Source organism: Delphinapterus leucas, chromosome 2 (assembly GCF_059928025.1).
Source record: "Delphinapterus leucas isolate spDelLeu-1000000601 "Yukka" chromosome 2, BTC_Dleu_Yukka2, whole genome shotgun sequence".
NCBI classification, from domain to species: Eukaryota; Metazoa; Chordata; class Mammalia; order Artiodactyla; family Monodontidae; genus Delphinapterus; species Delphinapterus leucas.
In genome coordinates, this window is record NC_143130.1 from 96886147 (window position 1) to 96903636 (window position 17490).

The 17490-nt window shown below is 40.3% G+C and overlaps 1 protein-coding gene across 22 annotated transcripts in view; it reads right to left on the minus strand.

Annotated features, from left to right (window-relative positions):
- The window catches only part of NUSAP1 (nucleolar and spindle associated protein 1), a 67954-nt gene that overhangs the window by 3222 nt on the left and 47242 nt on the right, over positions 1-17490 (minus strand). For all 22 annotated transcript variants that reach the window (XM_089905206.1, XM_089905259.1, XM_089905251.1 and 19 more), the window contains 6 exons: positions 13483-13584; positions 12279-12388; positions 8648-8829; positions 6476-6633; positions 3236-3352; positions 192-300 (listed from right to left, as the gene is read on the minus strand). In XM_089905206.1, the coding sequence (XP_089761332.1) occupies positions 192-300; positions 3236-3352; positions 6476-6633; positions 8648-8829; positions 12279-12388; positions 13483-13584 (778 nt within the window). The remainder of the gene's footprint in view (positions 1-191; positions 301-3235; positions 3353-6475; positions 6634-8647; positions 8830-12278; positions 12389-13482; positions 13585-17490) is intronic.

Genomic DNA, 17490 nt, shown 5'->3' on the forward strand with positions numbered 1-17490 from the left:
CAAACCTAGTGAATTAGAACCCACTGTGGTATTGCCTAGGCACATGTACTTTTATTAAGTTCTGTATATGATTCCACTTCTACCTTCTTCTTAAACACCACTATTACTGTGACTCTATCCCTCAGAGACTCTGCTTTTATATACAGTCTTTCAAAATTAAAAGAATAAGAACTGGATAATTATGTACTTACCTGGTCTGGCGATGAGGTTGTTTATAACTTTTCTTGTGTAAGCTTACTCTGTTGACATGTTCATTCAGAGAACTGTTTTCTTTAGATTGTCCCCATGGTTTCAGTTTTCCTAGTTTAGGACAGAGACAGAGACAGATTTAAGAAAATTCTTGGGACTTCCCTGGTGGCGCAGTGGTTAAGAATCCGCCTGCCAATGCAGGGGACATGGGTCGAGCCCTGGCCTGGGAAGATCCCACATGTCACGGAGCAACTAAGACTGTGTGCCACAACTACTGAGCCTTTGCTCTACAGCCTGTGAGCCACAACTACTGAAGCCTGCGCTCCTAGAGCCCATGCTCCGCAACGAGAAGCCACCGCAAGGAGAAGCCAATGCATCGCAACGAAGAGTAGCCCCCGCTCACCGCAACTAGAGAAAGCCCGCGCGCAGCAATGAAGACCCAATGCAGCCATAAATAAATAAATGAAAAGATTCCTGTATTTATATTCCTAATTTTCTCTTCATCTGTGGCTACCTGCTTGCTGTCAACATTCATACTTTGTTTTTTTTTTTTTGCGGTATGCGGGCCTCTCACTGTTGTGGCCTCTCCTGTTGCGGAGCACAGGCTCCGGACGCGAAGGCTCAGCGGCTGTGGCTCACGGGCCCAGCCGCTCCACGGCACGTGGGATCTTCCCAGACTGGGGCACGAACCCGTGTCCCCTGCATCGGCAGGCGGACTCTTAACCACTGCGCCACCAGGGAAGCCCCATACTTTGTTTTTAAAGACATTTGCCAGTATAATTCTATTAATTTCAATTTAATATCCTACAGATAGACATTACATTTTTTTTCCTCTAAAAATAAGTGTCTTCTACTTTTTAATCCTTGGAAAGCCAGAAAAAAATCTTAAAAAAACAAAAAAAACTTTAATACTGAATCCCATTACATAGCACATTAAAAGAAGCCATAACAACTAAATAGTTTATCCCAACGTTGCATAGGAATATTTAATATTAAAGTAGTATTTCATCTTTGCAGTTTATTATTATTGTTACCTATTAAAATGTATTTGGAATGGAACAAGTGGGAATATTTTGTTGGCTTTAGAACTGTGACCAAATTTCCAGATGTTTATATATTACTTTATTTGTATAGTTTGACCTACTTCTGAGTACCAAAGATTACCATTTGCAGTGTTTCCCATTTTATAAAAAGGACTTTCACACCTGCTGTATCATTTGATCCTTTCAGTAACCACTGAAGTAGTACTTATTTTCCCTTCCATAAAGGAATTAAGTGACTTGTCTAGGATATAAAATAACAAGCACAGATGAAGCTCTCAACCAGGTTTTTTACCATCAGTAGAAGTTAGTGGTGATCAGTCATTCCCATAACAAATACTTTTTGAGTACCTGGTATGTGCCAGGGACTATTCTAGGTTCTAGGGACATAGCAGTGAACCAAGTGGTCAAAAATCCTTGCTCTCTTGGGGTTACATTTCCAGTGGTAGAGGTAGACAGTTGTCAAGTAAGATAACACCAGGTGGTGCTATGTGCTATGGAGAAATGTAAAACAAGGTGAGGAATAAAGAGTGCGGGTGGGTGGGTGGGCAGGGAAGACCTTTCTCGGTTGCTGACAGTTGAGTGGATGCCCCATTAAAACAAGGGAGCAAGCTGTGCAAAGATCAGTGTGAATAGTGTTCCAGGTGGAGCAGAGGGATAATAAGTTCAAAGACCTGGAGGAGGGGGGGTGGTTCAGTGTTTGAGGAGCTGAAACACCAGTGTGGTTGGCACAGAGTCAGGGAAGGGAGGAGGCAATGAAATGAGGGTGGGAGAGAGACAGGAAACCTTAGGAGGTTCTGAGCAAGCAGTGATGTGCTCTGATTTGTTTTTAAAGTTGTAGTGGGGCAAAGAGGCTTTTGTAGAAGCCCAGGTAAGATGATGTGACTTGGACCAAAGGGAGTCACAGTGGAGGGATGAAGAGTGGTCAGATTAAAGATCAGTTTCAAAGATGGAGTTGAAAGGACTAGCTGATAGACTGGATATGGGGTCTGAGAGAGAGTGAGGAACCAAAGGTGACTCCTAGGCTTCTGCCCCGACACTCAGGAGAGAGGTGCTGTTGCCACAGATGGGAAAACTTGGGGAGGAAAAATGGGTGGGAGAAGTTTTCTTAAACCACGGTTCAGTTTGACTCTTACCTCTAAATAAGGCTTACATTTTTAGGCTTCCCTGGTGGCACAGTGGTTAAGAATCCACCTGCCAATGTAGGGGACACGGGTTCGAGCCCTGGTCTGGGAAGATCCTACATGTTGCGGAGCAACTAAGCCCGTGCATCACAACTACTGACCCTGCGCTCTAGAGCCCGCGAGCCACAACTACTGAAGCCCGCGCACCTAGAGTCTGTGCTCCGCAACAAGAGAAGCCACCACAATGAGAACTGCGCACCGCAACTAGAGAAAGCCCATGCGAAGCAACGAAGACCCAATGCAGCCAAAAATAAAATAAATTTATAAAAAGACTTACATTTTCATTATATTTGTTTCATTAACATTAGTAATTTAAAAATAAACACTGTTACATGATTCTTATAGGAAGGTTTTGTTTTAAAGTAATTCCAGAAGCACTGACAGATCACATTAAGTACTGACGTTTTAAATGGATGTAAAGATACTTTAATATATCCCCAAGAGCGACACCTGGCCAATAAATGTCCCAGATTGTTTGACCAGTGATTCTCAGCTTGGGATCCTTTAAAAACTATAAAGAGAACATTCATTTATCCACAGCCTAACTTCCAAGTTTCTTGATTTTGGCTGAAGTTTTATTAATACTTTGTAGTAACACTGATTAGAAGTTGTCTTTGCTTAATAAAAATGTAAGTGAATCAATTATTTTTTTTTTTAGTATTCGCTTAATGGACACTTAAAATCATGGGTCACGTGGATACAGGGGCAGAGGCAGGAATTCTACGCCAAGTATGGCTTCCACTGAGTCACTAGAATTTTTCACATCCTCAGATGCGGAATTGCTCAATCTTAAATCTTGTACATCAAAACATTCCCACATACCTTTGTGTGGCTCATAGTTGAGGGGACGAGACAAACTTGCTTTGAGATCAAACACTGGTTTTCTATGGGAGATCGGAGTCTGCGCTGTCTCAGCTGTCAACTTGAACGGGGTAATAACTAAAACAACAAACAAGATCCAAGGGCTTAATTAGAAAAAAAGACCTGTTTAAGTATCACTTTTCAATCTTAAAAATAGAATTCAATATGAACGGTCTGAAACATATAGGGTTAAAAAGGAGGAGAAAATGGTTCTGATGAACCTAGGGGCAGGAGAGGAATAAAGATGCAGACATAGAGAACGGACTTGACACAGGCTGGGGGGGAAGGCAAAAAAAAAAAGGAGAAAAGAATGAGGAAAACTAACCCCTTAGCTGTTCCCCTGTTAGCAGCTCCCCAAAGCATCTAAATATTGTGACATTTCCTAGGATCAGCTGGAGTTTAGAATCCTGTTTTAAGAATTAATCGGGTGAGGGACTTCCCTGGTGGTCCAGTGGGTAAGATGCCACGCTCCCAATGCACGGGGCACAGGTTCAATCCCCAGTTGGGGAACTAGATCCCGCAGGCATGCTGCAACTAAGAGTTCGCATGCCGCAACTAAGACCAAATAAATATGTTTTTAAAAAAAGAATTAGGGCTTCCCTGGTGGCGCAGTGGTTGAAAGTCCGCCTGCCGATGCAGGGGACACGGGTTCGTGCCCCAGTCTGGGAAGATCCCACATGCCGCGGAGCGGCTGGGCCCGTGAGCCATAGCCGCTGAGCCTGCGCGTCCGGAGCCTGTGCTCCGCAACGGGAGAGGCCACAACAGTAAGAGGCCCGCGTACAGCAAAAAAAAAAAAAAAAAAAAAAAAAAATTAATTGGGTGGGAGGGATAAATTAGGAGTTTGGGATTAACATATACACACTACTATAAATAAAATAGATAACCAAAAAAAAGTACCTACTGTAGAGCACAGGGAACTATACTCAATATTTTGTAATAACCTATAAGGGATAGGAATCTGCAAAAGATTATATATACAGTTATATATACACATGTATATATATGTGTAATTGAATCACTTTGCTGTACACCTGAAACTGACACAACATTGTAAATCAAGTTTATTTCAGTTAAAAAAAAAATAACCGGGTAAATTTTCAGGCTGCTTCCCTGATATTTACCCTTTTATTTATTTATTTTTTAATTTAGTTTTTCGTTTTTGGCTGAGCCATGCGGCATGCAGGATCTTATTTCCCCGACCAGGGATGAAACCTGCACCCCCTGCAGCGAAAGCGTGGAGCCCCAACCGCTGGACCACCAGGGAATTCCCTACCCTTTAAAAAAATTATATATTGTTAATAGTAACATTTTCATTAACACAAACAGATATAAACCCTGCAAGGAACCTAATCACATAGAAATAAAAAGATCCATGGCTCTGGTTGTTACTAATGAAGGCTGTTACCGAAGAATATGAATTTTTGTAATATAAAGTTAAAAATATACTAGGATGGTATAATTTGGTAAGCCACATTTTTGCTACAGTTGGGCAGCATATATCTGGCACATTTTGTAATCCTTTCCCCTCACAGGTTGCATTCAGGCCATCGTCAAATGTTGGCACTTGCCCGTATATGTGAACAAGCAACTAGGATCTAGGACCACCTAGTGAAACAACCCAGAAAAGCACAGAACTCCTGTGCTGAAGCCGTTCCACTGTGTTGCTATCAAGTGTTGGCAGGGAGGGGAACAATGGGACTGTCCCACACTGCTGATGAGAATATAAACCAGTACAATTCAACCAGTAATGTAAGGGTCTGTCTACCCTACTATCCAGCAGCCCCAGTCCTACTCTTGAGAAACTGTGTACACGGACAGGAGACATGTTCCAGAATGGTCATAGCTACACTATACAAAATAACAAAAGTTGGAAATACCCATGGGGTCCATGAGCAGTAAAATGGATAAGTTGAAATATATCCATACAATTGAAAAACGGTGAAAATGAACTTTAGCTCATTTATTAATATGATTCTTGAAACAGTGAATAAAGCAAATCACAAGAAAAAAATTAGTTTGATTTCATTTATATTAAATTCATATTTGATAACCAGGGAAAGAAAACTATCCCATTCTGACTGGGCACACCCCTGAGTTACTTAGAGGAGAAAGCTCAGGATGTGGCAAACATTTAGTTCCTGCCTCATGTCCTTATCTGTGAGTATTTGTGAGTCCTTTCTCAGTATTAGGCAGGTGGCTGCTGCTCAGTGACCCCTGCTCCATGTAAAATGACACAGTCACATCTTAGGCAAGTCCACTCTTCATTTTTTAGCCCTGCTCTCTGCCCAAGCCCCTTTCTTCCCCTATTACAGGATGATTTAGAATGCTTTGTGGAATGTTTCCTTGCTGATATAGCAACGATTAAGGGTGGGTAGGAATGAGAGAGGTCATCTAGAGGAAGAATCATAAATTTTCTGATCCCACCTCTGTACTCTCTCTTGAAATTTAGTTGTCAGTCCCACTATTCAATCTTTAATTTAGGTGTCAAAGGCATGAAAAAATCCTCAGAGTCTCCACGCTGATTATTACCAACAATAATACTCTCTTCTTGTTTAAACTCTTGCTGGATTGCTCTAGTCTCAGGGAATCTGGCAGTCCTTCCTGTGTAATCAAGGCTCTTGCCTGACATTCAGTAGGACTCTTGAGAGAATTTTGATACACTCAGTTCTAATACAGGCCTTAACCTGTTGGTGACACTCTTTTAAACCTTCACACTGCTACTGCAGTGTTCTTTTGAAAACCACTTGGTCTTTGTAGGTGATGATTAAGTAGACAGTGTGTAGAAGATTATCTATATGGCTTATTCTGGCTTATACAATCTACTAGTAGTCAATAGTGTGGCATTTATTCCATGAACTCTGGGTCCTGTTAGTTTCAGAGTCTGGCAGAACCATTCAGAGGCTGTAATGAATACTGTAATCCCCCTCCTAATCCCTGAGGAGGGGCTGAATGTTCTTCATTCAGGACAGGATGGAGTCCTCTGGCAGATATGTCAGTTTTTTTGGTCTGTGTCTCTGGCACTTCCCTTGCCAGTATAAATGAAAACTGTGCTAGACAATTTTTTGCTTTTGATTCTATAGATAATGGAGAGGCTTTAAAGAAACAGACAATCATATTAGGAAGCTACATGGTTTAAAGATAAACCAGAACTTTGGGGGGTGGGAGGGAGGTTGTTTTGTTTTGTTCTGTTTTTTTTTTTACCAGCAGCAGATTCAGCCCTTGTGGTCTTTAACTTGTGTGTCTCGAGCACAGCCTGGCCTTTTGGGGTACTCCCAGATGTGGTCACATGTGGAGACTTTCTGGCTGGAGTCTTGGTCAGTGAACGCTTATGCTCATTATCTTTAGTAGCAGCTGAAAACCTAAATAGGACAGTGGAGTATAAGACATGAGTACTTGGGTCAAGCTTCTAAACAAAACCACCTACCCATCACCAAGCACTGAAAGGGCCTCAATAAATACTTGTTATACAAATGAACCTCTTTCACAGAATAGACATGTTCTCAAACAATGATGCTAGAGCAAGTCATTTATCAACTTCCGTTATTTGTAAAATATGGTTTTATATTCTCTGCTCTCCCTGCCTTGGCCAATGACAGTGTAAGGCAGAGCTCAAAGGAGATGCCTATGGGCCTCAAGTTATAGTTTAGGAGGTATTTAAAAAAGCTCCCCTTCTTTCTCCTCCTCCTAGTGAGGGCAAGTCCAAGGGAACAGGAGATTGCTATGCCAAATGAGTGATGGGAGCATTTCTTCCATCTTCCTAGAAGAATGCCATTCATTTGAGTGGTACATAAGTCCTTCTCTACTCAGAGCAAATTGCCATAAATGTTTTTTATTGATCCTCTGATGCAGAGTTTTTCTACATTTTAACATCTCTGAAATTAGAATGTGTTTTACAATTGGTAACACATCAAAGTTAGTCAGCAGTGCTTTTTCTTAGTGGTTCATAAAATAATGGTGAGTCTTCAGTGGATGGTATCTTAGATTCAATGAAAATCCAGTAATGACAGACATAAATACACATAGGGTTGGTGGTGGTGGGTTAACAGAAGGGAACTTCTGGACTTACAACTAAAGATTTGATGGTGATCCTGAATCAACATCTAAAATTATTACCCAAGACTCTACAATACAGTTAAGAAAATTAGATGTGGTAGGAAAAGTGCTACTAATTCCAGGCTGTTTTGTACCCTGCATGAAGCAAGGACTAGCCCCTAACCATGGTGTTCTTAACTATTAATAAATACAGTCAGAACTGCCAAGTATAGGTACCTCATGTTCCAGGCTAACTCAATAAGAATTCCAAATTCAAGGGCATTTTTCAGTTTTTAAAAACTATGTCAGATAATTGCACGTGTTGGGGAAGTGTTACCATGCACCAGTTCTGTTAGATGCCGCAAACGCCCTTAAAAAAGGAGAGAATCAAATTTCGGTATTAAGAGAAAGAAGCCTGAAGATCTTCATCTGTGGGGACAGTCACAGTTGAGGGCTCACCTGATGTCAGGAAAGGCACAAGCAAAGAAAACAGGGATCAATGAGCATGAGATGGCTATGCTACTGCAGTACCCAGTGGGTTACAATGTTCATAGTTTAGGATGAGTCAATTCTTTAGCTCACTACATTGGGAGATTAGGAATTTAGCTTCAACTTTAGATTTACATCAACGGAAAAATTTCTATTTACACATCTTTGCAGACATATATTAAATTAATAAGGTAAAATATCCATATAGATCTTATTTTCTATCTTTACTTATGAATCAAACGTGAACTTAGGGGGACTTCTCTGGTGGCACAGTGGTTAAGAATCCGCCTGCCAATGCAGGGGACACGGGTTCGAGCCCTGGTCCGGGAAGATCCCACATGCCACAGAGCAACTAAGCCCGTGCGCCACAGCTACTAAGGCTGTGCAATGGGGCCCACGAGCCACAACTGTTGAGCCTGTGTGCCACAACTACTGAAGCCCATGCACCTAAAGCCCGTACTCCGCAACAATAGAAGCCACTGCAACGAGAAGCCCGCACACCACAAGGAAGAGTAGCCCCCGCTGGCCGCAACTAGAGAAAGCCCGGGGGCAGCAATGAAGACCCAATGCAGCCAAAAAATAAATAAATTAAAAAACCAAAACAAAACGAATAAAAAGGTAATGTTTTAAAAAAAAAACGCGCGAGCTTAGGGAAGGTGAACAAAACAAGAAAAACACAAATTTAAGGGAAAAAAAGTAACATAAATAAAAACTGCTGATCTTTCTCTCTATTCCGATCCTTTCTCCTTTTTCATCAACACTAAAACATTTGTTGTAGTCCACCTGAAATGTATTAGAAGCAGTAAAGCTTTGAGCCCTCGCCCTTGGTTCCATTTTGGAGCTCTTCTTTACCTGACGTTCATCTTAGTTGCTGAGAGCGCGGAGCGCTTGGCCAGCCCCTTCACACACAAGGTGCTACGGCCTGCGTGGGGCCGGCCTTGTGAGCCCCGTTGGCTGGCGGGGGTACGAGCCACACAGAGTCTTTCTCGGGGAGGAACTGGAGTTGCCACCACTCCCTTAGTGCCGGGCTGCTTCTGAAGAAAGGGAAACGCACCACATTAAAGCTGGCCTCTGAGACAGTATTGTCTGAGCAAAGTGCAGGAGAGTGCCCCCATTTATCCCGTTTCATCGCCACTTTTAACCCTGTCATCATTCCTTCCCCACTACCTCACCCTACCCTACCTGCCTGGCAGGCTGAGCAGTTCCCTGCACCTGTGTTGCTATGGTGACTCTGATTTAAGAGAAACTTCTGGTTGTGCTGAGTAACGTGTTACAGAAAGCCTTTCCCAGCTACCATGTCCCCAGGTATTTTCTAACTAGAGAAAGCAGGTGGCTAAACAGTCCCCCATGGCCAGAAAGGGAGGATAAATCAGTTTTCTTGGAAAGATGGTTCCTTTGAGAGCATGATATGCAGTTTATTAAATACAAACTCAAAGAGAAACCTACTATGTAAAAAGCTTTTGGAATCTACAAATAATTCCTCCCCTACCCACCCCTGGCTCTCCAATAGCTTTTTTAAGTTCTTTTTAAAAAACCTAAAGAAAAGAAAGAAGGGAGGAAGGGAAATGCTCTCTTTGAAATGGCAGGGAAGGGTTCCACTTATGTTATCTTTTTCTAGATACTGTCAAAGCACAAAGAATGAATGAATGTTTTACTATCATTAGTCTAAGCTCTGCTGCAAGCAGAAGAAATCTAACTTCACTGACAGCAGAGATAGGACTATCAGAATTGACAATGTAAAGCCAAAAGACATAAAAATTCTGATTATATCCTATGAAATAATACAAGAAACTAGAGAATTATGGTAACTTCTCATTTCAACATACGAGCAGAAGAGATTCTCATGCTGTGAGACAAATTGAAAACCAAAGTATTTGGTAAATACATATCTTTACTATAAGCTGAAAACTCAGGTTAGATGTATTAAGTATGCTGTTATATTTAACCACACCTTTTATGCCTTCTTCTGTCTTTCCCCTAAAATTCCCACTTTCCAGTATACCTGGTGATAGAATCACCAACTCTATACCTTTGCTTGAGCAACTTATGTTTAAATGATTCTACTCGCACTGAATACCAATCTTTCTGACTTTTCAGGTAGAATATTATGCTGCAGACTCTAGTAGCACTAATTTATTTTGTTTGCAGTGTATCTAATCAATTCCTTCCTTTCTTTTAGCAAAAAAAAATCCTGGTTTAACAAAGCAAAGAGCTCAATGATACCATACATAAAAATTAAAATGTGGGTTAAGGAGTAAACATAGGGAAAAATAATAAAAGCAGTAAAAATAAATATAAGAGCATATTTTTATGATCTTGGGACAGGGAGAGCAAGACAAAACCCTCAGTTTTAGAAGGAAAAGCTGGATAGTTGGATAAAACAATAAAACCTTCCACAAGGTAAGACACCGTTAAGACAAACTGTGGGAAAGTATTTAGAACATATAATACATAATATATGTCATTAATATAGATAAGTGGCTCATAAATCAGCAAAAATTAAGAAAAAGCAAATTCACAGCAAAATCATCAATGAACACATATAAATATTTGTAACATAAACATGTAACATGTAATGATCAGAGAAATGCAAATTCAATTGGGATTTTGTCATATACTGTCAAAGATCAAAAAATTTGATCATTCCTACTGTTAGCAAAGTAAACAGGCAACTCAGGGCACAAGGTTTCAGATCATTGCAGAGGGGAGCCATTTGGCAACTAACTCAATCAGGTTTCCATCCTCTAATCATGAAAGGAGAGATTGGTCACAGCCAGGATGATTCTCTCTAGATCTCTGCTCATTTCTTATTGTCCATCACTCTCCAAATGACCAATCCCCAAACAAGTCAACCGTCAAGAAATCCATATTAGCTATGGTGAAGTCACGGTAATTGTTTTTTATTCTCTAGTCTCCAAACAGATCATACCAAATAACCCATTTGATTAGCCAATTCCTTAAACAGTGGCGCTGGGGTGGGATTTTAGAACTCATTCAGATGGGGCTATCAACTAAAAAACAACATAAGCTACTCATTTATTCAACACAACTTCAAGGCTACACTCAAGTTTATGGTTGAAGCAGTTGTTCTGCCCTTAACTTTTACCTGGAAATTAATTCATCCATATTATGTAGTACAGAAAGCTTGACTTTCAATCAAGTACTTAAGTAGGCTCAGCTTCATGGTAAGGAGAACGAGTGGCCCTCCTTACAGGAATATTTGCAGCTAGCTCATGCCTATGCAGAAAAAGAAGCTGTCTACTTTCTGTAAAGCATCAGCAGGACACCCTCCCCCGCTCCTCCGGGATGGGCCTCTTGTCCCAATACTCAGCTGTGAATGTTGTGATACTTAGCCCTTGCTAATAGTTAAGAGTCTTCTTATGGACATACTGAATATCTCTTCCCTGGATTATCCACCCATGTTGTTAGATCACTATGAAGGAATGGAGATGTTTAATGCCAAGACTGTTTGCTAGAAGGTTGTTAACAGTGTCTTCAACTGTGGTAACAGTGGTTTTATAAATGTTCAAATGAACATTTATTATCCAAGAGTAAGCTTCTAAGAACCGTATGTTTTTTTGTTTTTTGTTTTTAATTATGTAGAACTTATTACCCAGTGCATTTCACCATTGGCACTGATATCAGAAAACTCAAAACTCAACTGAGTGACTGATATATTAGTCACTGTACCTGTTAACAGTGCTCATTTTCTGCCCCTTTTAAACCAGATTTATACTGTTTTGTGTTGTGTGTAATACCACAAACTGCCTCAAATTCTTTGAGAAATAGGCAGGTTATTATGTATTATTAAATTCAAAAATGTTTCCCATCCATCTTTGTGGCACCCCTTTAACACCAGATACCATGTAAGACAGGAACATCAACTTCCTAGGATGTTATTTACTCACTACTCTGCTGCTAACTCAGCCTCGGAGTTGACTTCACCTTCTCTTACTCGAAGCTGCTTGAGTCCAGCAGGACTTGGCCTGAAGGCCCCCCACCCAGGGAGCTCAGTTATGACAGGAAGCCTTTAAATTAGCAACTGCCAGTCACTCATTTTCCCTTTAGGTCAGAGACAGGGAGAGATGGCTTCAGCCATATATCAGTCCTTCCCCAACAAAAGTGATAGGCACAGTGTCTGAATGTGGAAAACAGAACAACTTATTGCTACTTTGGAGTTCTTCCTTTTTTTTTTTTTACTGTTTACTTAAAAAAAATTTTTTTACAAATTTTTAAAAAATGTTTTATTTTTTTAACTTTATTTTTTACAGAATTCTTTTTCATAGTGAAGATTCACTGCTTTATCTGGAGGGTTTTGAAAATTCTCAAAAACAAATTTAAAATAATAAAAATATATTAGACTCAAACAAATCCATTCCACTAGTAGAATAATAGCTAATTGTATTAACCATTGTATATACACAGTATCAACATTAAAAACAAACAGCTTAGTGGCATTAAGAACATAATTTTATCAGCATACCTTCAGTTCATTAAATGAATTGTGTTCTTCAAAATGTTTCTTTTTTCTCTCAACATATTGATCAATGGACTCCATTTCCTTAAAACGAGCCTCATGAAGCTTCTTAAAATCTAGAATATTTCCCCAAATATGACAATTAACAACAAGACAAAATCCATTTATTCACCTTCCCTATATTTTTCTGTTAACACTTATTCTTGTCTTGGCATCCCTGACATTCAACTTCAGCATCATCTTTGCTAAAATTTTAATTTCAAAACATTTAGGTTTTAGAAAGTCAGGGGCAAAGCATATTCACCTTATAAACTATCGAACACTGACCATCTATTGTCCATTTCACTGCTGACTAACATCTTCGTTTAGTCCAGAGGATAAGAAAAGATTAACAGATTTGTCCTCTCCCCTCACCAATTAATTAATGGCCTTTACTTAATCATAAATTTGACATTTAATAATGCTAAGAAAGCTCTATGCAAAGGATTGGCAAACTTTCTGTAAACGGGCAGACAGTAAATATTTTAGGCTTGGCGGTCACATACACTGTGGTCTCTGTCTCATATTCTTTCTTATATACAACACTTTACAAATGTAGAAACCATTCTTAGCTCAAGGGCTATAAGACAGGCCAAGATGGGCAATAGTTTGCTGACTCCTGCTCTGTACTATTCTAACTAATTATATTCTTATTAAGCATAATTGTTAGAATTTCTCAAATATGCTAAGCAGCATTTTAAGTACTCTAAATACATAGCACAAGCAACATTCTATGTGCCAGGCAACAGAGAAAGAGAATTACACGTCCAGAAATGGAGTCCCTTAGACTTATTACTAAAAATAATAATAAGTTTTTACAAGGTAGACATTGTGCCAAGTACTTGATACACATTAATTCTCAGATATTTCTTGAATACTTGCTACAGGTTAGCTGCCCTGCTAGGTAATCAGAAGTGGAGAACAGTCTTAATTAATCCATATATTAACCTGATGAAATAGGTAGTTTAATTATTCCCACTTTAAACTGAGGACGTGGGTTTACTGGGGATAAATAAGTTTCCCAAGGTCTCACAGGCAGAAAATGAGGGAACGAGGGCGCAAACCCCAATGCCAGTGTCTGAGCCTTCGGCTGTCACAGTGCACTGCCTCTCCAGCGTCAGCCTGAAGGGGGCCAACCACCATTTTATGCTTCTTTGTGTGCAAAACTTACTTGGAGTAGTGCTTGCAGTTCTTTTATTTTTTCCAGGTTTGGAAAACCCATCTGTGTAGAGAGACTTCTTTCTTTCTGAAGGTATCTTTGGACCTTCATTACCTGAATCCAAGGATACAGAACTAATGAAAGATTTCCAAAAATTATTCCCATTAAGAAATGTAAGTTAACGTGGAGCATATTCATGTGATAGGCCTCTGCCAAGGTATGGGAGAGACGACACAAGGAGCACAAAGCATTAGTTACAGCATCACCACAATTTTAGCTCGTATTTCAAGTAGACAGAAATTTTATGCTTCTTGTATAGGTGTTTTAAAATTTCTGTATGTTTATAAAACTCTTTTCCAGAACTTTTGCTATGAACATGTCTAGTTGTTTTAACAAGGATGATAAAAGTCACACAATCCCACCAGCCTAAGAAACACTATTATCATTTTGGCTATTATTATATTTTCTCAGGTCCTTTGCTTCTATACTTGTTTTGCTTTTGTTCTTTAAATCCAGTTAAAGCCATCATGTATATAAGGGTTGCTATTTCCCCCTACTTATCTCCCACATTCTAGTATCTTTTTCAGCTTAAGGCAATCTACTAAAAACTGTACAAGTGGGTTTTCAAGAAATGCTACTTATAAAGTCACTCATCCTTAAAGTTTCTCAATGCATCCATAAAACAAGGCAAAAGAATGACTGGATAGAGCACAGGGGTTATAGGGCTTTTGCTTGGACCTTGGCCATGAAATAGGATATTTAAGGAGTCACAGTCATTCCTCACAAGATACTTATTACAAATGGAAATATAATAACTATTACAAAGGAGCAACCTAGCAGACACCACCATAACCAGGTGATGCAAGTTGACAAGACTAGTCAGAACAAACCAACATCTGAGCCCTCTGGGGTGCTGAATGAGGAGGACACAGCCCTAGTTTGCGGGATTCCTGCCAATAGTGCATGATCTGAATCTAACCATCAGCAACATTAGACAAACCAAGTCAGAGGACCCAAGAAACTGTATTTAAAAAAGGTCAATGCACTAGAAGACAAAGGAAGGCTGAGGAACTGTTCCAGATTAAAGTAGCTTAAAGAGACATGGCAGGACTTCCCTGGTGGTGCAGTGGTTAAGAATCTGCCTGCCAATGCAGGAGACACGGGTTCGAGCCCTGGTCCGGAAAGATCCCACATGCCGCGGAGCAACTAAGCCCATGCGCCACAACTACTGAGCCTGTGCTCTAGAGCCCGTGAGCCACAACTACTGAGCCCGTGTGCCACAACTACTGAAGCCCATGCGCCTAGAGCCTGTGCTCCTCAACGAGAAGCAACTACAATGAGAAGCCTGCGCACGGCAACAAAGAGTAGCCCGTGCTCACTGCAACTAGAGAAAGCCCGTGTGCAGCAACGAAGACCCCACGCAGCCAAAAATTTAAAAATGTATAAATAAATAAATTTATTCAAAGAAAAGAGACATGGCAGTGAAATGCAAAGGATGAGTCGAGATTTGCCTTTGTTTTAAGGGACATTGCTGGGATGAAATCTAGATAAGTTCTGTCTACAGGTTAGTTAGCAGGTCTCACACTTTCTAGCCTCAGGATCCCTTTGTACTCTCAAAAGTTACTGAGGACCCCAAAGAATTTTTGTTCATGTACGTTATATCAATATGTGCCATATTAGATATTAAAACTAAGACATTAAAAAATAATTGATTCACTAAAAATATACCCACTATACGTTAACATAAATAATTTATGAAAATGGCTAAAATTTCTAAATCAAAAAAGTGAGTAGAGCGTTTTTTGTTTTTCTTTTACAATTTCTTTAACATCTGACAATAAAAGGCAGCTGGATTCTCTTTTCTTCTGTATACATATGTTGTGATATATTGTTTTGATTGAAGTAATATATGAATACGAATTTCGTCATATACAGCTATGTGGTTGAAAGTGAAGAGTATTTTAATAGCCTTTTCAGATAATTGTGGATATTCTTCTTTGATACTATACCAAACCTTGACAAGTGGTTGTTTCTCAGAGGTTAGTTGTAATGCGGAATATGAAGAAGCCCTATCAGTGAACTTTCTGCTCTCTGTACATTTGTGAGAAAAAGTCCTGATGTTTTAAGAAACACAAATATTTAGGGGTAAAGGGGAACATATCTGAAACACTCTCAAACAGCTCAGGAAAAAAATGTATATAACACATATACGTACGTAGATATGTATATAAATAGAGAGGAGGATAAAGCAAATACGTCAAAATATTAACATTTGAGAAATCTAGGTGAACGATATATAGGAACTCTTGGTACTATTCTTACAACTTTAAGTCTGGAATTATGTCAAAGTTTAAAAAATTCCTCTCACCAGAAACTGCATGATCAGATTTTTCTCCTTCAAACTGCCTGTGTGCTTCATTGGGCAAACCTGACTTAAAGGGTCCACCCTCATTTTTCCCATGCCTTCAAAACTGGGTCCTAGAAGTAAGTCTTCTTGACAACAAGATTGGTGGAATAATAGATATTTTAAATTCCACCCCCACTTCTGACTCTGTCATATTTCTTTACATTCCCCTCGTCTCAGGATTTCAAAATGGGTTTATAAGGCATATGCATCAAAATTACCTGGGGTACTTATTAAATCTGCACAATTCCAGGCTTACCTCAGACCTACAAATCAGAACATCTACCTTCTTTAACTTTCTAGATTTAGTAAGACATTCAAAATTCTGGGGTAACTGGGAAGGCTCAGCATTAGAAATTCTGCATTAAACTGCTTGGTGGACATGAGTGGATCATCTTCTCTCCCAATCCCCTCAGGCAAGCCTCAGGTCCCAGATAGATGTGCTAGGGGAAATGAACACTGACACACTGTTGCAACTGGCAGGCTTCCCAAGGGATGAAATCAGAAAGCACCAAGTCCTGTTAGGCATAGGGGAACTGAAGTTTTCTGGCCTTATTGAAACAAATTTTTAGTTGAGAAAGTTTAGGGAAGAGGTTTTTAGGAGGTTAGAGACTAAGTAAAATATACATTTATCATAATAAAATGGCCACCCCCCTGGGAAGGTAGATTCTGCAGATCCTTTTTTTTTTTTTTTTTGCGGTACGCAGGCCTCTCACTGTTGTGGCCTCTCCTGTTGCGGAGCACAGGCTCCAGGGCCATAGTACACCGGCCTAGCCGCTCTGCGGCATGTGGGATCTTCCCAGACTGGGGCACGAACCCGTGTCCCCTGCATCGGCAGGCGGACTCTCAACCACTGCGCCACCAGGGAAGACTGCAGATCCTTTTTAACTGTCCTACTTGAAGGGGCTAACAGGTCTTTGTACCTGTCTCTGCAGCAGGCCAGAAGGAGCTAATTGGCAGAATGAGCCAGGCTCTCTCCTCATCCTGCCTTAAGATCAACTGCCTTAAACTTTCCAGATACCACTCATATTCTGCTTTCTACACGGTTATTAAAGGTGACCTGATGGCCTACTGTATTTGGTTCTAACTTCTGCTTTCATTGCTGAACCCTTAGAAGTTCTACATAATGGTGTTACGGGTTGAACTGTTTCCCCAAAAGAGATATGATGAATGAAGTCTTAACCTCTAATAATTGTGATCTGACCTTATTTGGAAAGGGTCTTTGTAGACATAATCAACTTAAACCAAGGTCATTAGGATGGACCTAATCCAATATAACTGATGTCCTTTTAAGAAAACGATGTAAAGAAAAAGACACACAGGAACTTCCCTGGTGGTCCAGTGGTTAAGAATCCGCCTTCCAATGCAGGGGACTTGGGTTTGATCCCTGCTCAGGGAACTAAGATCCCATATGCCGTGGGGCAGCTAAGCCTGTGTGCTGCAACTACTGAGCCCATGAGCTCTAGAGCACGCATACCACAACTAGAGAGCCCGTGTGCCACAACTAGAGAGCCCACTTGCCACAACTAGAGAGAACCCCATGCGCTGCAACAAAGATCCCACGTGCCGCAACTAAGACTGGACACAGCCAAATAAATAGATAAATAGGAACTTCC